This window comes from Schistocerca piceifrons, chromosome X (genome assembly GCF_021461385.2).
Source record: "Schistocerca piceifrons isolate TAMUIC-IGC-003096 chromosome X, iqSchPice1.1, whole genome shotgun sequence".
NCBI lineage: Eukaryota > Metazoa > Arthropoda > Insecta > Orthoptera > Acrididae > Schistocerca > Schistocerca piceifrons.
In genome coordinates this window covers 361410437-361437425 of record NC_060149.1, presented here as the reverse complement: position 1 = coordinate 361437425, position 26989 = coordinate 361410437, and the positions used below count along the sequence as shown (strand labels likewise).

The 26989-nt window shown below is 36.7% G+C and overlaps 1 protein-coding gene across 1 annotated transcript in view; it reads left to right on the top strand.

The window, feature by feature from the left end:
- Positions 1–26989, top strand: part of LOC124722941 (rho guanine nucleotide exchange factor 17) — a 649460-nt gene that overhangs the window by 559253 nt on the left and 63218 nt on the right. The window contains exons 11-12 of the mRNA XM_047248104.1: positions 316–574; positions 26504–26605. Of these exons, the coding sequence (XP_047104060.1) occupies positions 316–574; positions 26504–26605 (361 nt within the window). The remainder of the gene's footprint in view (positions 1–315; positions 575–26503; positions 26606–26989) is intronic.

Here is a 26989-nt window from a genome sequence, read left to right as displayed (position 1 = left end):
GTTGTCACTAAGCTTACGGCAATCACATAGACTCTATGTGATTGCTGTAAGCTTAGTGACAACAGTGCATCCCAATTTAAGTTATACAATATAGCACTGAAGATGGTCACTCAGTGACAGAAAATCGATTTTGCAATAGTAAAAAATATACGACCAATGCTGTCTCTTTTTTCAAGTATACTATATAAGTGAGGGGGGATACTTTACAATTTGTGAAAGTTAATTTTCATTTCTGAATGATTTTTTGTTCCATTTGATATGTGTAATAGCAGTGCTGTGTCTGGTTGTTCAGAAGGTACTTATCTATGTTTACAGTATTGTCTGCTGAAAGAAGAGGATCACCAGAGTTTGTTCTGCCTCTCCCAATTCGCAAGACACGGGCTGGCTTGCAGTTCACCTGTGCTGCTCCTACATTGGGCACAGATGCTCGAGATGTTTGGGTATGCAATAGTGATGGGTATGTTGGCCAAGTGTGTGTCCTAAGCCTCAGCCCAGAACCTACAGTAGTATCCTGTAATGGTGTCTGCAACGCACGCATACTTTGTATAGCTTCAGTTCCTGCTGTTGACTCGGGGTAAGTAAACAGTTTTTATTGCTGAAAGTATAATTTCAAACTTAACAAAGTAGAGCACCTCTCATTCATTGAAAATCCATAAAATGGGACTCCTATGCAATGTTGTGTGGACTGCTATTAAAAAATTAAATAAATAAAAAGTACAGTACTCAGCAACATTTTAGCATTGCCAGAATTACAGCCACATATACAATTCCATCAAAATTTTGGTTTATACATATTAAAATAAAAATACTCTCATTAACCTGCAACTGTCTATATATTTCTCTAAGTAAAAATTTGTCATTAGAAATAACAGTATAATACTAATGGGTACAGACAGTTTTCTCAAAGTAAAGTCTCAAGAAAGGAAGTCTAGTTTTTTACTTACTATAATTTGAAATAAGTTTTGATACTATGACTTTCAGATGTTATTGTTGCTGTGTGACATTAAATAATGTCATTTCCACAGATAAAACACTTCATTTAAAGTCAGGTGACTTAAAAAGAAGGCAGTGATGTGTTATTCTGTATTTGTATGATTTTCTTTTGATTTTAGCCAAACTTTTTTGTATGACACAAGAAATGTCATAATTTGAAAGTGAAGTTAGCATGCCAGTTATGCACATAATTTTTAAATTAAAATAAATGAATCCTCAAAGAATGGTAGACTGAGAGTAAAAGATAGAACTCTGACATAGCAAAATCAGCACATATATGTATGTGACTGAATTTGTAAAAGTCTGTCAGCTGCAATCTTGGATAAATGATATTGTATTTGTTGTCATCTCATAATGTACATATTACAGATCATCTGATCATATTGTACAGGAGACACATCAATTGTTGACTCATGGTATACATAGTTACATAATTTTTTGTAACAATAATTTCACTAGCTGATGATTATGTTGAACACACTATTAAACTATTTGTCTCATGATGTACAGTACTTCATGTTTAAATTTTCAGACATTAATTTATACATACAATGTTATACACAAAACTATGATGTTAAATACTCACACTGTTCAAATAATCATCTCATCATTCATAAATTCCTCACCTGAATAGCGGCATTTTTCAACCAGGAGATCATATAATTTTTGTTTCAGTGAACCTATTTCAATGCTCAGTACATCTCTACCTGTGAGTTTATTGTGGAATTTCATTCTCATACAATTGGGTGTCTGTTGGTAGAGTTTTAGGCAATGTGTTGGAAGCACAAAATTTTCTTTATGTCTAGTGTTGTATGTCTGTTTGGAATGGTTTTCCTCCATTACCTGAGGACTGATTTATATAAAGATGATAATATCAAATGCACACAGTTTAATGCTAGATAATATCTCTACAATATTGAGGAACGGGTGACAGTATGTTCTTGGATAGGTAGCATACATTTTTCTAATGATTCTTGTCTGAAGTAGAAGGATTCATGACATGTGACGTGAATTCCCCCAAAAATTAAACCCTATCTAATTATGGATTAAAAGTAACTGTGGTATACCACCTTCCCACTGTTTTTGTTTGCTACATCAGATAGCATGTCCATTCCAAAAGCAAGGTTGTTTAGTAGGCAAATAATCTGTATGTGATTGCCTGCTTAGATTTTTGATGTAGTTTAGTCACAGGAATTTGATGGACTGAGCTTCTTCCATAACTTGATTTTGATGTATGATACTGATGTCACTGATTTTTTATTGTTTGGTTTCAAACTGAGTAAGCAGGGTCTTTGAAACATTAAGTTTAAGAATGTACTTGATCCCATCCTGCAGAGTTTTTTAAAGGACAAAACAGCATTTTTTACATCTTTGGTTGAGATTTTACTAAATGCCACAAGGGGGTCACTATTCTGGCCCAGGCTAAAGAGATGTATAATGTTTTGATCAGTAACCAGATCACCATTAGATTTTTCCCCATCTATGAAAAATTTATTGAAGCGTTGAGATATCTGAACAAGATTCAAAATACTGTTGTTGTTTTGTTTAATTTTTGAAATTTTCTGGTGGCTAACTGCTGCGCCTAACTCTTCCACAAAAGCTACTTCCTACATTGAAATGTTCCAGTTTATTTAAAATTCTTATAGAGTCACTAGTTAACCAATGATAATTGAAACAGTGCTGCCTTAGGGTTATTATAATGTCCTAAAATGAACTTAATATTTGACATTCTTTTGGCAGTTTTGACAACACCTTTAAATACAAATTTGTAATATTTCACATAGTTAATAAAGCCAGGATTGTTATTGTATTTCAAATCTTTATGTAGCTGTCATTTTATAACACTGGATATTTTTAATCCTGGAGTAATCCAATTTAGTTTAATTTTTGCTTTCTGGTATCAGATCCTTGGTGGGAGTGATTCATTGAACACCACTAAAAAACTTCTTAAAAATTTGTCTAAGATCTCAGGGTTTGACACACTATTATCTGTGGGCCATTTTACTGCATCTAACTTGTCATGGAACAGCTTCAAATTATTTTAACAAAAATTTCTTTCCATGAAACATTTCTTAACATTTGGTTTAGTTATTCATGGCAACTGAATAAACAATGCAAAATGGTCAGAAATTCCTAAGTCCAGGTAGAACTTGTTTTTGCAGTCAAACATGTTATTTGCTAAGATATTGTCTATAAAAGTAGCTGAATGAACATTTTCTATAATGAATTCTCAAAACTTTAGTTGAAAACCATAGTTCTGAATTAAATCAATAACCTGTTTTGAGCCATAGCCATTATTTACCACATATACATTAAAATCAGCTACAATCATAATATTTTCGTTCCTTTCTTTCTTAAGTTTATCAAGAAGACACTGAAGTTTGTACAAGAAAGTTTTAGTTGTTATATGTCTTGGAATTCTATAAATTGATATGACAACTGTGTTCATCTCTTTTTAGTTCAACACAACAGCTTTCCAAAGAACATTTCTCATTTAAGTAACCAAAATCTGTCTTTATTTTGTATGTTAGGCAGGTATCAAGAAATATGCGTGATCCTCCATGGGATTTCTCTTTTCTACAAAAGCTGCTTGATATCTTGAAATATTCCAGTTTTTTTAAAAAAATTGTTATAGAACAACTAGTGAATCAATGCTCATTTAAATATCAACTATGATATTTTTGATAATTTGCAATTTTTCAATTTTGGTTCTATCTGCCTTCAAACCATTTATATACAAATGCAATAAGTAACTTTTTTCACTGTTTTGTATCTGTCTTTGCACAAATTCTTGTATATTTCATACCTCAGTGTTCTCTTCATATCAGTCTCTACTGCAGAATCCTTCAGATGGCATGGTGGTGATGATCTTCTCTTGTTAAGACAACGAGTGGCTGGTCTTACTGCTGCCAGTTTTGACATTGCATTTCCTGTTGTTGGTGTTGCTTCTTCCCTTGTTGCCTGTGTTTCTGATGATAATGATTCTGATTCTGGGGTAGCTGCTGCCACTGGTGAATGTGGTTAAGCTGCTGTCCATTAGTGGTTGTGGTTCTGCTGTTGATTAGCATGATGATGTTGCTTTTCCTATTGTTGCTGCTGCTGCTTCTGATGATAATAGTTTGTTTCAGTTGATGCTGATTTAGCTGCCACTGTCGATGTTTTTGCTGAAGTAGCTGATGTCAGTGGTTTTGCTGTTGTAGTTGGTGATGGCTCTTGTGCTATTGTTTGTGTTTGGCATGCTACAGTTGATTCTGCTGTTTTAGACATTTTATGTCTTTTTCTGCTAGCTGCAGGCAACATTTTCAGAATTTTATAATTGAGAGGTTTCTTACCCTTTATATTTAGGTGAAACCCATGCCTTGTAAACAATCTTTCTGCAGGTAAACAACAGGTAGAAACTGAGCGTTTTGATACATTTTGCAGATTTCCTCAAACTATTTGTTGCCTTTAATAATTTCTTTATTTACACATGAGTCATTTATAAGGTAATATCTATGAGGTATCCCAATGACAATCATATTTCTGCACATACTAGAGTCCAATACTACCTTCAGGTTTTGGTCAGCACTAGACAAATCATTCCTACAAACATCATTAGCACCACCTAGTATTACTATATATTCATTTGCATTGATGAGGTTCCAGCTTTTGTGTTTTCCAACTTAGGTGCTCCTGGTTTCACATAACTACAACCATTTACACCATTAGTTTCCATAATATTTTCACTAGGCCATGTCCATGGCTATCAGAAAGTATGTTTACAAAAGATGTCTTTCCTATCTTTCTTGTCAAATTTCTACATGCGTTTTTGTTTGTAATTTCATTTGCACTTGTGTCTGTCTCAAGGACACTGCAATGGTTACCTATGACAGTGTATTACAAGGCTGAAATGTAGTCTCTGAAAGAATAATTCCTTCTTTATGAGGTTGTGGCATTTTCTGTTGTTCTGTTTATGGATTTCATAAAAGTAACAAAAAATATGAAGCATTATCTAATTGATGTCATACGAGAATGACCACTCTAACGAAAACCTAATTTTCTTTCAAAATATAATCTATACTCATATTCATTTTCTTAAATTGCCTAGGGAAAGGATGTGTTTGTAACAGTTTGCCAGAGCAATTAACCCAAATTCTTAGATCCAGGTGTAATTTGGTACCACATGACTATAATTTTGTAGATAAAATTTGAGATAATAAACATTCTACTGACACCACTTTTTCCAACTATAACTGATGTTATGAGATCACGTATGAGCCCAGTACATTTTTCCCCAGAAACAGTTGCTTTAATTTATGTTATTTATCAAAGCATAATGTGTAGATAAGATGCTGAACAGTCTCAGAAATAAGTAAGACTTATCAGTTCTACATAAATATTATTGCAGTTTGCCGGCCTGAGTGGCCGAGCGGTTCTAGGTGCTACAGTCTGGAACTGCGCGCACGCTACGGTCGCAGGTTCGAATCCTGCCTCGGGCATGGATGTGTGTGATGTCCTTAGGTTAGTTAGGTTTAAGTAGTTCTGAGTTCTAGGGGCCTGATGACCTCAGTAGTTAAGTCCCATAGTGCTCAGAGCCATTTGAACCATTATTGCAGTTTAAGGAATCAGTTATTAATTGCACTTTGTTTGGAAGTATTTATTTCTCACATAGTAGACTGTCCAAATTTGGTTTATACAAAACTTACAAGTAACACTTATTAGACAGTGTTACTGTTGTTGTCTAGGATACAAATTCAGGTAATTAAATACTGTTTGTGGTGTATTTCTACTAGTCACATTGCTTAATTGAAATGGAATAATTTATAGTACTGCATCAAACACAAATAATAATAAATATTGTACATAAACATTTCTTCAGGAAAGTGTAATATTTTATTTAAGTGTTCTCACATACATAAAGCAGAATCTGAAATTTGGTTTACAGATTTTAATTTTTGTTTCCTGCTTCCATTATGTGCAATGTATGAAATTATATCAAGAACTGATATATTAGTTAATGCCTATATTATGAATATGTACATAATTTATGAAAAGTGCTTTCAGTAAATAGCTTCACTTGTTCAGAATCCCAAAAACAAGTTTCTTGTCAAGTGTTTTTTTTTTGTCATCAGTCTGCTTTTGATGTCCTCCTTGCTCCGTCCGTCATCGGTTATTTTATTGCCTAGGTAGCAGAATTCCTTAACTTCTTTGACTTCATGACCATCAATCCTGATGTTAAGTTTCTCGCTGTTATCATTTCTACTACTTCTCATTACCTTCGTCTTTCTCCAATTTACTCTCAAACCATACTGTGTACTGATTAGACTGTTCATTCTGTCCAGCACATCATTTAATTCTTCTTCACTTTCACTCAGGATAGCAATGTCATCAGCGAATCGTATCATTGATATCCTTTCACCTTGTATTTTAATTCCACTCCTGAACCTTTCTTTTATTTCCATCATTGCTTCCTCAATGTACAGATTGAAGAGTAGGGGCGAAAGGCTACAGCCTTGTCTTACACCCTTCTTAATATGAGCACTTTGTTCTTGATCGTCCACTCTTATTATTCCCTCTTGGTTGTTGTACATATTGTACAGGGTTATTACAATTGATTGAAGCGATTTCACAGCTCTACAATAACTTTATTATTTGAGATATTTTCACAATGCTTTGCACACACATACAAAAACTCAAAAAGTTTTTCTAGGCATTCACAAATGTTCGATATGTGCCCCTTTAGTGATTCGGCAGACATCAAGCCGATAATCAAGTTCCTCCCACACCATATGTCCCCATCAATGAGTTCGAAAGCATCGTTGATGCGAGCTTGCAGTTTTGGCACGTTTCTTGGTAGAGGAGGTTTAAACACTGAATCTTTCACATAACCCCACAGAAAGAAATCGCATGGGGTTAAGTCGGGAGAGCGTGGAGGCCATGACATGAATTGCTGATCATGATCTCCACCACGACCGATCCATCGGTTTTCCAATCTCCTGTTTAAGAAATGTCGAACATCATGATGGAAGTGCGGTGGAGCACCATCCTGTGGTATGTTTAGCTCTCTGCTTGCTTTATTCGTCGACTTCCGCGAGCATGAAACTTACCCGCACGCGTTCAACCGTTTCTTCGCTCACTGCAGGCCGACCCGTTGATTTCCCCTTACAGAGGCATCCAGAAGCTTTAAACTGCGCATACCATCGCCGAATGGAGATAGCAGTTGGTGGATCTTTGTTGAACTTTGTCCTGAAGTGTCGTTGCACTGTTATGAATGACTGATGTGAGTGCATTTCAAGCATGACATACGCTTTCTCGGCTCCTGTCGCCATTTTGTCTCACTACGCTCTCGAGCGCTCTGGCGGCAGAAACCTGAAGTGCGGCTTCAGCTGAATAAAACTTTATGAGTTTTTCTACATATCTGTAGTGTGTCGTGACCATATGTCAATGAATGGAGCTACAGTGAATTTATGAAATCGCTTCAATCATTTGTAATAGCCCTGTATATGACCCGTCTCTCCCTATAGCTTACCCCTACTTTTATCAGAATCTCAAACAGCCTGCACCATTTTATATTGTCAAATGCTTTTTCCAGGTCGACAAATCCTATGAAAGTGTCTCGATTTTTCTTTAGCCTTGCTTCCATTATTAGCCGTAACGTCAGAATTGCCTCTCTCGTCCCTTTACTTTTCCTAAAGCCATACTGATCGTCACCTGGCGCATTCTCATTTTTCTTTTCCATTCTTCTGTATATTATTCTTGTAAGCAGTTTTGATGCATGAACTGTTAAGCTGATTGTGCGATAATTCTCGCACTTGTCAGCTCTTGCTGTCTTCGGAATTGTGCGGATGATGCTTTTCCGAAAGTCAGATGGTATGTCGCCAGACTCATATATTCTACACACCAACGTGAATAGTCATTTTGTTGCCACTACCCCCAATGATTTTAGAAATTCTGATGGAATGTTATCTATCCCTTCTGCCTTATTTGACCGTAAGTCCTCCAAAGCTCTTTTAAATTCCGATTCTAATACTGGATCCCCTATCTCTTCTAAATCTACTCCTGTTTCTTCTTCTATCTCATCAGACAAATCTTCACCCTCATAGAGGCTTTCAATGTATTCTTTCCACCTATCTGCTCTCTCCTCTGCATTTAACAGTGGAATTCCCGTTGCACTCTTAATGTTACCACCGTTGCTTTTTTTAATCACCAAAGGTTGTTTTGACTTTCCTGTATGCTGAGTCTGTCCTTCCGACAATCATATCTTTTTCGATGTCTTCACATTTTTCCTGCAGCAATTTCGTCTTAGCTTCCCTGCACTTCCTATTTATTTCATTCCTCAGCGACTTGTATTTCTGTATTCCTGATTTTCCCGGAACATGTTTGTACTTCCTCCTTTCATCAATCAACTGAAGTATTTCTTCTGTTACCCATGGTTTCTTCACAGCTACCTTCTTTTTACCTATGTTTTCCTTCCCAACTTCTGTGATGGCCCTTTTTAGAGATGTCCATTCCTCTTCAACTGTACTGCCTACTGTGCTATTCCTTATTGCTGTATCTATAGCGTTAGAGAACTTCAAACGTATCTCGTCATTCCTTAGTACTACGGTATCCCACTTCTTTGCGTATTGATTCTTCCTGACTAATGTCTTGAACTTCAGCCTACTCTTCATTACTACTATATCGTGATCTGAGTCTATATCTGCTCCTGGGTACGCCTTATAATCCAGTATCTGATTTTGGAATCTCTGTCTGACCATGATGTAATCTAATTGAAATCTTCCCGTATCTCCTGGCCTTTTCCAAGTATACCTCCTCCTCTTGTGATTCTTGAACAGGGTATTCACTATAACTAGCTGAAACTTGTTACAGAACTCAATTAGTCTTTCTCCTCTTTCATTCCTTGTCCCAAGCCCATATTCTCCTGTAACCTTTTCTTCTACTCCTTCCCCTACAACTGCATTCCAGTCGCCCATGACTATTAGATTTTCGTCTGCCTTTACATACTGCATTACCCTTTCAATATCCTCATACACTTTCTCTATCTGTTCATCTTCAGCTTGCGACGTCGGCATGTATACCTGAACTATCGTTGTCGGTGTTGGTCTGCTGTCGATTCTGATTAGAACAACCCGGTCACTGAACTGTTCACAGTAACACACCCTCTGCCCTACCTTCCTATTCATAATGAATCCTACACCTGTTATACCATTTTCTGCTGCTGTTGATATTACCTGATACTCATCTGACCAGAAATCCTTGTCTTCCTTCCGCTTCACTTCACTGACCCCTACTATATCTGGATTGAGCCACTGCATTTCCCTTTTCAGATTTTCTAGTTTCCCTACCACGTTCAAGCTTCTGACATTCCATGCCCCGACTTGTAGAACGTTATCCTTTTGTAGATTATTCAATCTTTTTCTCATGGTAACCTCCCCCTTGGCAGTCCCCTCCCGGAGATCCGAATGGGATACTATTCTGGAATCTTTTGCCAATGGAGAGATCCTCATGACACTTCTTCAATTACAGGCCACATGTCCTGTGGATACACGTTATGTGTCTTTAATGCAGTGGTTTCCATTGCCTTCTGCATCCTCATGTCGTTGATCATTGCTGATTCTTCCGCCTTCAGGGGCAATTTCCCACCCCTAGGACAAGAGAGTGCCCTGAACCTCTATCCGCTCCTCCGCCCTCTTTGACAAGGCCGTTGGCAGAATGAGGTTGACTTCTTATGCCGGAAGTCTTCGGCCGCCAATGCTGATTATTTATAAAAATTTAGGCAGTGGCGGGGATCGAACCCGGGACCGAAGACGTTTTTGATTACGAATCAAAGACGCTACCCTTAGACCACGGGTAGCATAATCAGTGATTAATTACCAAGTGAGAATATATATCAATATCATCTGGGCTGCAGAAATGTAAAGACAGAATTTAATCTCTCTATCATTGTTTTAAATAAAATTTTATGTGCTTTTGTATTCATTACATCATAAGCAATGAGAAAAATTATTTTGGTCCCTGAATAATTCCATACAGTCGAATTTATCTTGTTTTTGTATATAAAACACCAGTAAATGACATTGTAAAGATATTCTTTCTTAAGGATTCTGATAGGAAGAAAGATCTGGAAACCCCTTTTTGGATCCTACAATTTGATCTCAGTAATTGACCTTCCACCATGGGTAGTGAGAGACAGTATTATGCTAATTGATATGTCTTATTTAGTGAAGCTCAAAGCAAGAAAATAACTGTTTATCCAGCACCTTACAGTACAAATGCTTCTCAGGGGAAATCAGTTAGAATTAATTAATGACTCCAGGACAGATGTTTTTAGGAATACATTACAGGAGATGATATAGGATGATATTTATAATGACCCAAATGCTAAAATAAAATTGTCAATCAATCAATTCCTTTTATTTGTCTGAAGACAGCATTGATGTTGCATAAGACATCATCAAGTACAAGTTATTTCTTTGTGGGCAACAGAATACAATGTTACATATTAAACTTATATACATTTCAATTTACACATTTATATTACCCAGTTTATAATATACATAACGTAGTTCACATTATAGTTAAATCATTTATAGTATTACATTAAAATTCCTGAACATTATAGAAAGCATTTATTTTTAGCCATGATTCCATCACAATTTTAAATTTGTTGTGTGGCAATTCCTTAATACTTTGTGGTATTTTGTTCAGAAATACCTTGCCAATATGTGTAAAATTGTTTGACCTTGATAATCTAGTCCAGGGGACATTTATCAAGTTTCTGTTCCTGGTTTCATAAGTATGGTCATTAGCCCTAGTTTTATATATAAGAGCATTCTCTTTGGCGTAGACAAGAACTCACAGCATGTACAAGCTGGGAACACTAAGTACTTTGTATTTGGTGAAGTATTCTTTGCGGGAAGTTATGTTTTGTAGACCAAAAATGCACTTACTACTTTCTTCTGCCACAGGAAGACATTCTTAGCCCCAGCAGAGTTCCCCCAGAGTATTATCCCGTAGTTCAAATGTGTGTGAAAAAATGCATAGTAGGCCATAGGGAGGAGGTCTTGATTGACACAGATTTTTAATTTTCTTATCAGGTGCACTGCTCTTGATAATTACAAACTTTTTCTGTCTGAGTATTCCAACAGAACTTACTGTCAAGATGGATGCCTAACAATGTCACTGACTTTTCCTTGAGTTTGTCGGTATCAATGTTCCTGAGGGAGAAAATTATGTGTTCTGTTTTATCATCATTTAGCTTTAATCTGTTGTCCCTGAACCATTCACTAGCCCCTTCATTAGTTCATTCATTTGTATCACAAACTTTTCATCTGTATGAGATGTGATGAAACTGGTGTCATCTGCATACATCACTACTTTACATGGCACCATACTTGGCAAGTCGTTTACACATATAACAAACAGGAAGGGTCCCAGCACTGGACCTTGTGGGACCTCATACATAACATTCTGAAAATCAGATTTTTTATTTGGATTATGATCATGCTTTGTTTTCTGTTAGATAAATATGATCTCAAAAATGCCAGTTGCATGATATTACATTTCATAAATTCACCCTGGTCTTTGCTACAGAATTTTTTTGTTATTGCCAACCATATTTTCTTTTTATGAAACTGACACACAGTAGTTCAAATCCCCATCTGGTCATCCTGATTCAACTTTTCTATTATTTATGTAACAAGGCAAATGCTGGAAATTTTCTTATGAAAGGCCAGTCATGTCCCTTCCCCATTGTTCACAGCCATAGTTTCTGCTTCATCTCTAATGACCACATTGTCAATGGGACATTTAACCCTTAGCATCCTCTCTTCCTTTACTTCCCCCAACACTGCCCACTGAATGTGAGTGTTGCATAAAGGTTAAATTGCCACAATTCATCACATTTGCTAATAGTTGGGTGGACCATGGTAGTGAATGGTAAAAATGTCCTTCATCAAATGAATGTTGCAAATGATTCATGTCATAACGATGATACTTGAAGTGAAAAAATGCATTTTGTGACATAAATTCTTTGATGCACTTCATAAAAAGAAAATATGGTTGGCAGAAATGTTACCAACTACCTCTCCCACTTGCAACACTCTAGTAAATCCAAAAAGAGCAAATTGTCACACATTTTAGACATTTTTTCTATTTTACAATCAATTTTCTAATGCTGAATGGGAGCTGTAATGATCCATCTCCTCCATGTTAATTTTGGCAAATAGTAGTAACATTTTTTTCTAAAACCATTAAACATATTGCTCTGAAATTTGGACTACATGTTCAGTGAATATTTCTCTAAAAAGTTGTAATGTCATGCTAAGAAATATTTATTGAGTTTTGTTTAAAAAATTTTTTAAACAAATGCTTATTTTTTCTCTAAAATTTTGCACTTTTTATTCTATAACTCTTGAAATATACAATATTTTTTTACCAGCAGTTTTTGAGAAAATATTCCTCAAAGATGAAAATTTTAAAGTTATGGGAAATGGCTTCCAAAGTTTTTTAATACATTCCTGCCCCATATGATGGATTATCAGCATTCTCTTCTTTTTCTAGTGTTAGTTTCCTTTTCACTGGTCATTTCTTCCCTTTTGCTGCATGTTGTAGGCTTTTGTCTCTTCTTTCTGCACCTCTCAGTCTTTCTTCAACAATTAGGTGCATTGTGGAAATGGTGTTGTGTCCTGGTTGGAAACCTAAACATTTCAGCACATCACATTTGATAATGTTTCCTTCACTGTATGTTGCCACTGCATCATACACTCTAAAATTCAAAGCTTTTATCTGTACAAAAACTCTTTTCCTAATACAAATTAAATTATTTACACTTTAATTTGGATTTTATGTTTTCCCATGTAAACACTTTTCCAGTAAACTTGGATGTGATAAATCTCTGAATATGGGCCTAATTACATCAATTACAGCATTTGGCAAACTGTTTTTATGGCCATATTCGTTTCCTGATTGGTACTTACACCATGAAACATCACCTGTGGTGCACAGTGCATGTTGTGGGTGCTCATTTGTTGATGCTGTATGAAAAAATAATGCCCATACTGCTCTCCTCATATGCTCAATGCTTCTTGTATTTTGCCTAATTGCACACCCATAATACCTCTGAAATCTATCAATTGCTTTATCTGTCAATCTTCTCTTCCTCCAAGGGTCTTACCATCACTAAGCTTCTAGGATCCTAATGTCTGCTTCAGTTTCCACAAGTGAGCCCCCATGCGCTTCTGCACATGTCCAATGCAGTCCTGTTTTTTAATGTGAATTTCATTGCTATAAAGTTTGAGTTCCTCTACAGCTTTATATAGTTTTCAAATTTTTCTTTGCTCTCACAATTTCTTGCTGGAAGAAGTTCTATCACATTCATTTGGAGTAGTCAGTGAGAAGCATCTCCTTCAAAACAACAAAAGATTTCTCCGTCCACTCATTGTGCCTTTTCTTAAACACTCTATTGCTGAAATGGTGCATAATGATATCCACAAACCAAATATGTAAAACGGGTACGAGCAAAATTCGTTAAATACGCAAATTGAACAGCTAAACGACACAAAGCAAACTCCACAAGTCAGCACACATGGTATAGCATTTATGTTTACCGATATGAACAGTCAATTGTCATAGAGATAAAGCCATACAAAATTGGGAAACAAAACACTGTCTAATTCCACATTCTGCAAAGATACCTTGCTTGCAGCCAGTGAGCAGCGTTGTCAGAGGTGACACACCAAGTCGCTACAACCTTTTACATGGCATGTCAACTTTGCAGTAATAAAAAACACACTTATAATTCACTTAGAAGGGTGAAACTTGATTTGTTTGATTCAGAAAACTCCACATAATTTTATAATGAGAAAAACAAAAAAACCTTACTTTTGTCATTTTCATCATTCCGGCTCCCCTTAAAAACCTTCCTAATAATCTTCTGCTATGCCAAGTTCACTAAATTACTGCAAGAACAATTTTGGAATCTCAAATAAAATATGATGATTGATAAATATACTTATAACAATCTGCATGACAACAAACTTAAATAAATCTCCACAAACTTATGCACCATTCTACTTTTTACTGAAAAATTTTGCCTGAAATGGTAAATTACATACTTCAGTATTCTTCATACCATATGTTTCATAAGAATAGGTCAGAATGCCCTTGCCTATACAATTATGTGAGACAAAATGTGGCTTAAAAAGAGTTAAATAGAAGAGTCAGCTCAGTACCTCAGCTTTGCATTTATACTGACTATATTTAGCACTAGACCATAAATGTATACATCACAGCAGCGCAAGTGGAAAAAAACTCTTCCTGTAAAAATTTTTGCATCCTTCCATGTTGCCATTTTGTGCAGGTGGCTGTTACATGATTTTACTTCAGTGATAATAAAATCAAGTCAGAAGTATGCACTGAGTAGCTGAGGCACATGGTGATTGGTGATGCATACATACCAGGAATTGAATGTTATGAACAGGCCGTAATCCACCTCCAGGGAGTCAGAATTCACATTAAATGTGAAGCATCATTCACTATGACAAAATCAAATATGCTGTTTCATGGTTTGTTGGAATGAATCTATTTTCATATGCTTAAGGTCTGAGTTTGATTGGGTTTGATTCATACATCTGGCAGCCATTTTTAACAAGCACAAGTAGTCTGTCTTTGCCTCTGGCAACACTGATTGAACAACATAGGGTTGGTTCCAAATCCACATTAAACATAAGGTCCCTTTGCTACCAAATGGAAGAGAATCAGTGTAAGCCGGCCATGACAATAGATGGAAATAGCTTTCATATGACAAAAATTTCATCTTATCAGTGAAACAATCATCATGTAAGGTCACATGGCACTTCTTACTCTATTTGAACTTAAGATGTTGAAAATATTGGTGCTAGACTGTGATTTAAACTCATATCTCCTCTTTTATGGGATTTGACACCTTCAGGATGATTTAATTCCATCATTTTGTTGTTCCCCAAATAGTTGAAACCCCTTATGGTCGGCATGAAAACTGTTTGTCTGGATTTGAATCCTTGTCCAGCACAAAATTTTTCATCATGTTATTTGAAGCTGTAGCTTACACACACCAAGCTGCAAGTGATAAATAAACATTATTTTTAACACCTCTCGTTGTGGGTCATCAACAATAATGATAGTGCTGGTTTCGACTCCTTGTCAGAAACACAAATTTTCAGCACATAATTTCAGGTTTATACAAGCTACTCCTAGCTACAGGTGAAAAAGCATTCAATAATAAGTGTGTCTTTGGGTATAGTCAACAATGATAATATATTTGGGGTTTGATTCCCAGTCAGCATAGAACTTTTCATCACATTATTTCCAGTTCGGACATGCATGCATCTCACTACTGCAGAAATAAAGTGAAATTTAATTACTCGTGGCTAGAAAATGATGGCAGTACATGTTGGTTTCAAATTCTGATTAGGCAAAACTTTCATATTTCATCATTTGGGCTTGTCATCTCATTTATGGTGAAAAAATTTGATTTCTAGGATTTGATTGTGCTTCATTAACAATGTCACTACTTGTTGGGTTAGATTCCACATTGAACACAAAATCTGCATCACATTAATTCAAGTTTAAAAATGTGAACACTTTGTTATTTGTGATAGAAACCGTGTTTATGGTCTTTCATGGTTAGTGAACAGGGAGATGTTTGCTGGGTAGGAGTCCCATGTCCCAGTCTACTACAAAAATTTTTGTCATGTAATTTCAAGAAGAAACTTTGTTTTTGCAGTGTCATTTATTGTAATACATTTGTGTTTACAAGCATTAATGATTCTGCCATACATAATAATGTGTAACCTGATATTTGCAATATCATTGTATTAATTTGCATCTGGATGGATAGCCACACAGATCAATGTTCTCCACTAGTCTCTTGTAGTAACCATTATGTATAGTCAAACAACTGTAATGGAAAGAGATTAGAGGACCTGTACAACAGTTATATTATGAGGACTGCTTGCAAATCAGGTGGAATGTAATTCACGTGATTTGCATACTTTTGAACGTGATACTACATTGAATCTGGAAGTATCTAGAGAAAATTCAAGAAAACTTCTCTTATACCTGACACACATGCAAGAATTGTAAAATGAGTCATAACTTCCTTTCATATTTTACTGATATTAATATTTGATTGATTACTGAACTGTAGCTATTTATCTTCACAATACTGTGTCATGCAATGGTATTCATCATGTTTCCTTTATGTTCAGTGAAATCCTCAGCTCTACTGAACTACAGAATGCAGTCTAGTGCAGGACAGAATGTAATATTGTTTATATAGATGCAGGATATGACTTAACATTGCATGTGAGAATTTTATTCAGACTGTTAGAGGTATGTGATGTAACTTAGTTTCATGCCCATGAGTATGTGATGAAAGTAATATGAGAATGTGGGAGATGCAAATTTTAGCATACAAATAGCAAGTGGATTAAAATACCTTCCTGATCCCATTCCATTCCCATTATATGAAATGATATTGCTGCTAACAAGACAAAAAGTGAGAGTTGAAGTGGAGATAGTGCAGATGAGAACACAGACACTGAGTGGTTGTGAGATAGTGTAAATAATACAAAGAACCAACTGTAACAGTGGGTGCAGTAGAGGAAGATGCCCAATTGTAAATACCTGTAAGCGAATTAATGTTAGTGTTCCAGACACTTTTCAGTACAGATCTTGGGCCACATTTTTCATATAAGGAAGGAGATGTGAGGGAAAATACACTGACAGAGCTATGGACAGAGCACTGTGACTCCAAGCAACTGCTGTCACTGGTCAATGTCCCTGCCAGTTCAGCAACTCAGCAGAAGCAGTTGCTTCTGTGTCAACCTATTTTTGTGTGTCAATGGCATCAGGAATTTGAGTAGTTTGACACATTGCCATGTGACAACAGACAAATGTCAGTTACCAACCCTGTTCCAGACATTTCTGCGGTGACACAGAAATGCAGTCCCTTCCACAAAGTCAGAACAGAGCAGCTGCATTGACATCCTGGACCAGTTCATTAAGTAATGATTGGCACAGCATCTCTGTCCATAATGCCTGCCATATGTCAGTCATCACCATGAGTTTTACTGATGCATCCTTGGAGTTTAGACCACAAATGTATTGCCACTGCCACTACTGCCACTGGGATCTGAAATGATGGCCACTGCCTGACTGCCCTGGCCCTGGCAGCCAACACTCTTCCACTACTGTGTGGCCCACAGTTGCCCTTCAGTCCAGAGTCAGACTCTGGGCAGAACTGTGACCTGCCAAAAGTGAGAAGAAACCACAGGTAGCCATATGCTGCATCGTGGCCACCACTACCAACTCAGCTCTTGGTATGCCAGCTTTGCCAGTATCAGCATGCCACCTTCTCAGCAGGATGTGCCCATTGCACCCTGTACTGCCTTGCTCATGACATTGATTGGAAATATTATGAGCCAGCACCAAGTTTAATGAATTAATAAATAACTTGTGAATATTCATCATTTGTTTTTCTACAGCTGCCCACTTCACTCCCATCTCCCAAGCTGCCAAGAATAACCCAAAACACCCTAGGTGGGTGTTAGGATCATCCTGACAAATGATAAGATGGCTCCCAGCACCCAGTAGCAATTATTCTCACACCTCTATTGTTTCAGTATTATGGCAATAGGTATTAGGTAGGCCAGTGTAGAGGTAGATAACATCAGTAGTGATGAGCAGGGCACCAAATGGTAAAGGAACAGGAGATCAGTTGGGAGAAGTTGGCAGTGTCTCAGCTGAAGGAACCCCTACACATACATTTTCTACATGATTCCCAACATCTATAAGCTCAGCCATGCAGAAAGCCAAGCCCTATTGTGACGCTGCTATGGTCCAAATGTGAGAATCTCCACTCTTGTTATCCTATATCTTCATCCTGTTGCCCACAGCCTGCCCTCCTATACCCAAGATGATTACCCAGTATGCCTATCCATAAAATTTTCATGCTTGTTGCACAGTATCACAGTCTTTCTTGACCCCTCCTGTCCCATTCCTCCCTCACTTACTCCATATGTCTCCACTATTCATGTTCTCCCTACTTACCCCACCCAAGATTGCTACTAACTCCAACTCTAATAAACCCAATAAGGTGGTAACAACGGGAGCCACTAGTGACTGTTTACCTGTCCCCTCTCTCTGTCCCTCGATGTGTCCACCTCCTCCTTCCCTCTCCATAATTATCCCTCTGCTTCTTCCCTACCCATTCTCACCACAATAGTTGAGAGTAAGAACCACCAGCTTCCTATTGTAATAGGTAGTAAGATGGACCAGGAGGAAATCAACAGAGACAGGAGGTAGGAAGAGATGGACAGAGGGAGTGGGGACCAGCAGATGGACAAACAGGGAGGGGGAAGGCTTTCTGTTCATCTTCTTCTGTCCCTCTTTCTGTCACCTTCTCCTACCCTGTTCCCTGTCCATCTGCTCCTCCCACACTTTCTGTCCATCTGCTTTTCCTCCTCTCTCTGTCCATCTCCTCCTCCCCACTTTCTTTTCCCATCTCTTCCTATCTCCTGTTTCTGTCCACTTCCTCCTGACCCCTTGCTCTACCCATTTCACCCTCCCCCTTTCTCTGTCTATTTTCTCTTGCCCCTCTCTCTGTCCCTAGCTGCGCCCATCTCCTCCCTCCCCTCCCTGTTTGTCCATCTCCTCCTCCCATTCTCTCTCCATGCTATCACCCCCACCCCAATAGCACACTGGTGGTTCTTACCCCAACAGTATTTTTTTTCCACTTTGTAACAAATATGTGTACAAACTTTGGTTGAAATCATCCCAAGGGTGTAGTTAAAATGTAATGCTTCATGTGGCTATTTTACTGCATGAACAGCAAAAATGTAGTAAGCAATAAACTTTTTTTCCTATCGTCATTTTTATGGGGGTTGTCTGCAAGAAGATGTTTCATAAATTTTTGAAGTTATGTGTAAAGGATTTTGCAAGTCACTGAGTGGTCTCATCCTCATATACTGGATGACTAAAGTACAGATATTCACACATTGTGGGCTGCATTGATTTTTCACCCATGCCCTCACCCCTTTGATAGGTGAGTGGTTCTTACCCAAACACCAATTCTATTTGATAGAAAGTGATATATGTGCCAAGTTTGGCTGAGATCAGTCCAGTGGTTTAAGACAAGATGTGGAACATATATGCATACATGTCAATTTTTATAATATGTATGAATCAGTTTAGAGTTGCTACCATTCTAGAAAATGAAAAATGACTGGGAGGATACATCATCACCTAAATTTAAGTTTGTAACTTCACATAGGAATTCAAAATATAGAGATGACAACTCTGTAAACTTTTATATTTCCTTTCATCTTGAGAACAAAGAGATTCATATAAATTCTCTACACACACACACACACACACACACACACACACACACACACAGTTCTGTTACTGTAACACAGGTAACTTGGGTGGTGGTGTAGGTCAAGGAGAATGGGAAGGCAAGTGAAGTTGTAGACAGTAAGATGATAGTGTGTTATGAAGAGCAGAAAGGAAATAGAATAATGGAACAAAGACAGAAGGATTGAGAGGGATAAATGCAGGTGGAGAACAGGGACTATCAGAGATTCAGACCAGAGACAGTGTGAAGAAAATGGTGAAAGATCATAGTTTATGGGAGCTAATGAGGAACAGCCTCCTCTCTTTCAGACTTTCTATTTTTTTCCACAATTTTCAGCCTAGAGCACAACCGATCTTACTGATGTTTTTGAGAGTATGTATGGCAGGAAAACTGGTGACATCATTATCTGTGCAAAGACAATACCAACAAATGTACACTGAACAAGTCTACCATTTAGTAGATGTGAACTTAAACAAAATACTTCTATTTTATATTGAATCATTCTTATATTGTTTGGGCTAGTGATATTTACTACTCTCATTTAAGTCATTATAAGGTGTCAAAGCTCAGCTGCATCTTAGTCAGTTCACTCAATATTGTTATGATTTTCAACTTTGTATGTGATGAAATATATCATTCTGATGAATATGTGGTAATAAAATACACATATATGGCAAGTCCATTGTTTAGCTGAGCCAGTTTGCAATTTATCTGTAACAGAAGGAGATAATCTATGTTAAAGCAAATTTTAGACCAGTGTACTTCCATTGTGTGATGTCATGTGGCAAAAGAAAAGTTTAAATGATTAGTACACAGCCATCTCATTTTTCTTTCCTTAAAGTTGACTGATGGACTTTCATAGTTAAAGAATATTTATCACCTGAAGTGAGAGTCTTTAAATAAAAAGTAAAAAGAAGAAAAACTTTGTTCTGTATTTACAGTCTTTTGGAAGTTGTATCATGATTGTAGGTCTCGTAATTCATTTGCACAAAATATACTTTGTGTTGTACAATCGTCAATGACAAATACAAAAGTATTTAAAAAAGAACAGAACCTTTTTTTTAATGTGGCAACAGAGGAGCATAGCAATTTGCTGTCAGCAGCATTATATGCCTCACAACCTGCCAAGTAATACCTTTTTTTTTTAGTTGCTGAAATATTGTTATTTAAGTGAGTGGTAGTGCAGTATTTTCCTGTGTTTCATTTCTGAGTCCAATGAGGCAATACAAAATTTTGCATGGACACAGGGAAAATATTCTTGTAAATATCTTAACTTTAGACACAAGTTTGTGAAGATGATGCTCAAGGTTGTTCAATGTGTTATCAATGGTTCTTTTGATTCAAAAGTTCAGTCACATTTACACTTCACTGTAATGGCTGAATATCAGTACCCCTATCAAGTGAATGTTTGCAGTGGATTCCTTGAACAATTTGACAACGAAGAAATATTTATGCAAAGGATCATCACATGCAACATATGTTGGGTTTGTAGCTTTGTCACTGAGATTAAAGTCATGTCATCCCAATGGAATGGTAGACGGTCTCCATGCAGAAAAAGTGGCAGTCTTTATTCAATGTTGAAGTGATGCTCAGAGATTTTTCATGTCACCAGAATTGTCACCCAAATATAGAATGGGGAATACTCTTACTGACTAAACAGTCAAGTTATGACTCATGAAACACTCTCTGGGGTCATGATCCATTAGTAATGCCGTTGCCCCTGAAAGGCAAGATTCTGGGTTCATGTCCCAGTCTGTTTGGATTTTTTCTGTTACATAGTTTCAAAACAATATACACACTACTGTCAAGTGAAAGATTTGTTCTGTTACCTCTTGATTCATACACAAAGACAGCATATTTGACCACTCAGTTCTGTCATATCTCAAGTTAAATGTAAAAATCTTCCTACAACCACACTGCTCACCACATCTCAAAGTGATTTTCTTACTTTCAAAATCAAAATTAGTGCTGAAAGGATGCTGCTTCAAAACCATTTATAACTTCAAGGAGAATTCTTCATGAGCACTAAATAAACATTCCATAAGGAGTTTTTAAGGACAGCATGGGGAAGCAGAAACATTGCTGTGACAAATGTGTGAATAGAGGAAGGAAGTACTTTCAAGAAGACAAGAACTAAATATCTGTGATTTGATAAAAATATATTATCTTTCTTGAAGTCCTGTTATTTTGCAAATATTTTTCATGTAGATTAAAATAACCCAATTCTCTTAAAAGTCCATTGAAATATATTTGTCTACTAACCCCCATAGATCAGCCAAACTCCTATCTTTGACAGAATAACACTAGTTTTTGCCACATTTCTGTAGAATATTGTTCTGAATGACATAAAATACTGAAAATGTTTGATGTATGACATCAGGTTCACATGTGCACCAATATAATGGGAAATAGCTGTTGCAGCCTTCAGTGTGAAGACTGGTTTGATGCAGCTCTCCATTCATTCTGTCCTGTGAAGCCTCTTCATCCCCAAATAACTACTGCAGCCTACTTCCTTGTGAAACTGCTTACCATATTCATCTCTTGATATCTCTCTATTACTTCTACCCCCAACACTTCCCTCTAATACTAAATTGGTGATCGCTTGATGTGTCAAATTTGTCGTGTCAACTGGTGCCTTCTTTTAGTCAAGTTGTGCAACAAATGTATTTTCTCCCCAATTCTATTCAGTACGTCATTAGCTACATTATCTACCCACCTTATCTTCAGCATTCTTCTGCAGCACCACATTTCAAGAGCTTCTATTCTCTTCTTGCATGAACCATTTGTTACACACATTTCACTTTAACACATGGCTGCCCCCTTGACAAATTCCTTCAGAAAAGACTTCCTAATGCTTAAATCTATGTTCCAATGTTAACAAATTTCCCTTCCTTAGAAACACTTTTCCTGCCATTGCCAGTCTACATTTTATATCCTCTCTACTTTGGCCATCATCAGTTATTTTACTGCCCATTTAGCAAAACTCCTCTATTACTTTTAGTGTCTTGTTTCCTAGTATAACTCCCTCAGTATCACCTGGTTTAATTCAGTTACATTTCATTACCCTTTTGTTGCTTTCACTGACGTTCATTTTATATCCTCCTTTCAAGACACTGCTCATTTCATTCAGTGTCTCTTCCAAGTCCTTTGCTGTCTTTGACAGAATTACACCATCAGCAAACCTAAAAGTCTTTATTCCTTGTCCCTGAATTTTAATTGCTTCTTCATATTTCTTTTGTTTCCTTTGCTACTTGCTCAATGACACACTGAGTAACATCAGTCACAGACTACAACCCTGTCTCACTCCTTTCTCAACAACTGTTTCCTTTCCATGCCCCCTGACTTATAGCTGCTGTCTGGTTTCTGCACAGGTTGTGAGTAGCCTTTAATTCCCTGTCTTTTACCCATGCTGCCCTCATAATTTCAAAGTGTATTGCAGTCAACATTGTCAAAAACTTCCTCTAAGTCCACAAGTGCTATAAATTTGCATTTCCTTGACCTATCTTCTAGAAGAACTCATAGGGTCAGCACTGCCTTATGTGTTTCTACATTTCCCAATCCAAACTGACCTTCCCCAAGGTTGGCTTCTATCAGTTTTTCCATTCTTCTGTAAAGAATTTGTGTTAGTATTTTGCAACATGACTTATTGAACTGATAGTCAGATTGGCATCTGTCAGCACCTGATTTCTTTTGGACTGTAATTATTGCATTCTCCTTGAAGTCTGAGGTTATTTTGCCTGTCTCATGCAACTTGCACACCAGTGGAATAGTTTTGTCATGGCTGATTCTCTGAAGGATCAGTAGTTCTGATAGAATGTTGTCTACTCCAAGGGGCTTTCCTGGTGCTGTGTCAAATTTTTTCTGTCCATATCATATCTTGCATCTTATCTTCCTTTATGTCCTCTTCCCTTTCAATAATATTGCCTTCAAATTTATTTCCCTTGTACAGCCCCTCTTTATACTGTTTCTACTTTTCAGCTTTCATTTGCTTGCACAGGACTGGTTTCCCAGTCTGAGCTCTTGATATTCATACAGCTGCTTCTCTTTTCTCCAAACATCTCTTTAATTTTCTTTAGATCGTATCCATCTTTGCCCTAGTGGTATCTGTTTCTATATCCTTATATTTGTCCTGTAGCCATTCCTGTTTAGCCATTTTGCACTTCCCGTCAATCTCATTTTTAGACACTTGTATCCAGTTTCAACTGTTTCTTTTGCTGCATTTTTATATTTTCTGCTTTCGTCAGTTAAGTTCAGTATCTTCTGTCATATTCAAGATTTCTTCTAGGCCTTGTCTTTTTACCATTTGATCCTCTGCTGCCTTCACTATTTCAGCTCTGGAAGCTAACCATTTGTCTTATACTGTGTTCCTGTTCTCTGTTGTAGTCAATCATTGCCTAATGCTGCCTCTGAAGCTTTCAACACATTTGGTTATTTCAAATTATCCAGGGTCTAGCTCCTTCATTTCTTATCTTTTTGCAATTTCCTCAGTTTTAATCTAGAGTTCATAGCAAATAAATTGTGGCAAGAGTCCACATCTGTTCCTGGAAATGTTACAGTTTAAAATCTGGCTCCAGAATCTTTGACTTACCATTATACAGTCAATCTGTAACTTTCTCATGCTTCCAGGTCTCTTCCAAGTATGGTAGCTACTTTCATGATTCTTAAGTGAAGTGTTAGTGATGATTAAATTATAGTCTGTGCAAAATTTTACCAAGTGGCTTCCTCTTTCATTCCTTTCCTCCATTCATATTCACCCTCTATTTTTTTCTTCTCTTCCATTTCCTACCATCCAATTCCAGTCCCCCACCACAATTTTCATCTCTCTTAACCATGTGAATAATTGCTTTCATTTTGTTATACATTTCTTCAGTCTCTTCAACATTTGCAAAGCTAGTTGGCATATAAACTTGTACTACTGTGGTGGCCATAATAGCTTACCTGCATTCCTATTTTCTTATTCATAATTACACCTACTCCTACATTACCCCTATTTGAGTTGTACATAATTGACTGACCAATTCATACAATACAACAGGTGTTTAAATACAGGTGAAAAAACTATAAAAATATGAAACTGAATGAAAAGTCCAGTAGTACGCTGTAACTGTATTTATTTAAGCCTATTAAAGATGCACCCAAGTGGTTTCATAACTTTTAAGTTGCATCTTCTAGTGTATATAAATGCTATGTCATTTGGTATAGAAAGAGATGTAACAGAATGGCACAGATTAACAGTTGGTGTGGTTAGGCAAAGTTCTCAACCTCCCTCAACTGATAAAAATCATCAATGATGAATGTTCAGTCTGTGTTAGAATCATGAACTTTCATAATATTACTGATTAAATTATGTTCCTGTGGCTCTATGTCAAGCACCAGATGATGTCCCTCATAAATGTTATCCAGGGACATTGCCTGTTACTTGACATATATTCACAGGAACATGTTTTAACCAGTAAAGTGATGAGAGTTTGTGATTCTAACACAGACTGTACATTCACCATTGATGATGGTTTTTATCAACTGAGAAAGGCAAGAACTTTGCCTAACCACACAAACTCTTACTCTGTGGCATTCCGTAACAACCCTCTATACCACGCCATGTAGCATTAATATACACCAGAAGATGCAACTTAAAAGTTGCGAAACGGCTTGTGTGGATCTCTAATCGACTTAAATAAGTATAGCTACAACAGACTACTGGATGTTTCATTCAGTTTTATATTTTAATAGTTTCAATACATGTAATTAAACATCTGTCATGCTGTTGATCAATCAGTCATATAACTATTTTAGCTGTGGCTGCCCTAATTTTAAAATTATCTGTATTTGAGTTGTGTTCATAAACATGTACTCGCCTAATCAGATGGCCTGTTTGTCCTGTCATCAGACTATGTAAATTCCCACTACATACAAATTCAACCTATCTGTTTACCTTCTTAAATTTTCTAAGCAACATGCCCAATTAAGGGACTAACATTCCACACTCCAACCCATAGGATGCCAGTTTCGTTTCTCCTGGTGGTGACATCCTCCTTGGTAGTTTCCACTCTGGGATCAAAATGATGGACTATTTTACATCTGAAATATTGTATCCAAGAGGCTACCATCATCATTTACCCATATGGCAGAGCTGCATGCCCTTGAGAAAAATTACAGTTGTAGTTTCCCCTTGCTTTAAGGAGTTTTCAGTACCAGCACAAAAAGGCCATGTTGGCTGATGTTACATGACCAGATCAGTCAGTCATCCAGACTGTTTGCCTGCAACTACAGAAAAGGCTGCTGCTCCTCTTCAGGAGCCACATGCTTGCCTGGCCTCTCAACAGATAACCCTCCATTGAGGTTCAGCCTATGGTATGGCTGTCTGTATCACTGAGGCACACAAGCCACATTATGACAGCATGGTCCATGATTTTTGGGGTGCTTGAACCCCATTGTCATGATTCATCTAGTCAGAAACAGAATTAGCAATGAGGATGAAATTCTGGGCAGCTAATCAGCATTCTCATTTTGCCTTAGATGTTTACCCATTTGAATCCTTTTGAATTTTACATATATGGATTAATTAATTTCCCTCCATTCACATGCATTTCTTTAATATCAGAGTTACTATCTGGTTTCAGAAATGGCATAAGATTTGGTTTTGGAAGCCACAGAATTAAACTTTTTGTTGTAAACAACAGCAGGAATAAATTTAATTATGTATACTCATGCACTTGTAAATTAGATTATCTTATTGTTTTTCTATGACACAGAAATTCCTGTTCTTATAGAAATTGGTATTGTTATTATAATACCTATTACATCCAAATAAACTTTTATTCCTAACGATGAGAAGAAATATTGATTCTAGCAAGAGCATTGCATATAAATTAAATTATTTGTATTAATGTATTGTGTGGGCATGAACAGGAAGTACCCATAGTTGATTATTCTTGACTCTATACTTTTTATGATGCAACAAAAAACAGTCCATTATTATTTATTATTGTATGGACAAATTAAAGACACCAATTAATAAATTAGTATCAAAAAACTGTATATTTATTAGAATAATAATAGTGTTAAACCAAAATGTGAACCTTTAATGAGAGAGCGTTATTGAGAATAGATTTTGATGCTGTCTTTCTTTTATAGTCGTTCTGATTATGGATTTGGACACAGCAACTTTTTCAACAGCAAATCTGGGATCAGCATTTCAGTAGAAGACACTGATGAGGGGAATCTTCATTATGACAGGTTGGTATCATGAATCATTTTTGAAATTTTTGTCTAATTCTTCATCTTGTCACAAAAAGGTTGTATTTACTTCATAAAGAAGAGAGTGTCACTCTGGTTAATTAAAGATGTCAAACTAAGCTCGTCAATTTGTGCCAGTGATCTATAAAACAAAATAGAGCTTCATAAGCACCATAGCTGACACTGTTTGCTGGAAATCTGAAATTTTTGATTTTTTTTAATCTTCAAGATCTACTACTTATTCTATTTGTTAGTTACTACATCCATTTGTCTTAACATTGTTCTTAATTGTTTGAGATCTGTTGGCCAGCTCTCATCATCAGCGATGACTCATGCTCTTTGAATTTAAGTACATACTCATAAGGCTCCATGTTAACACATGTG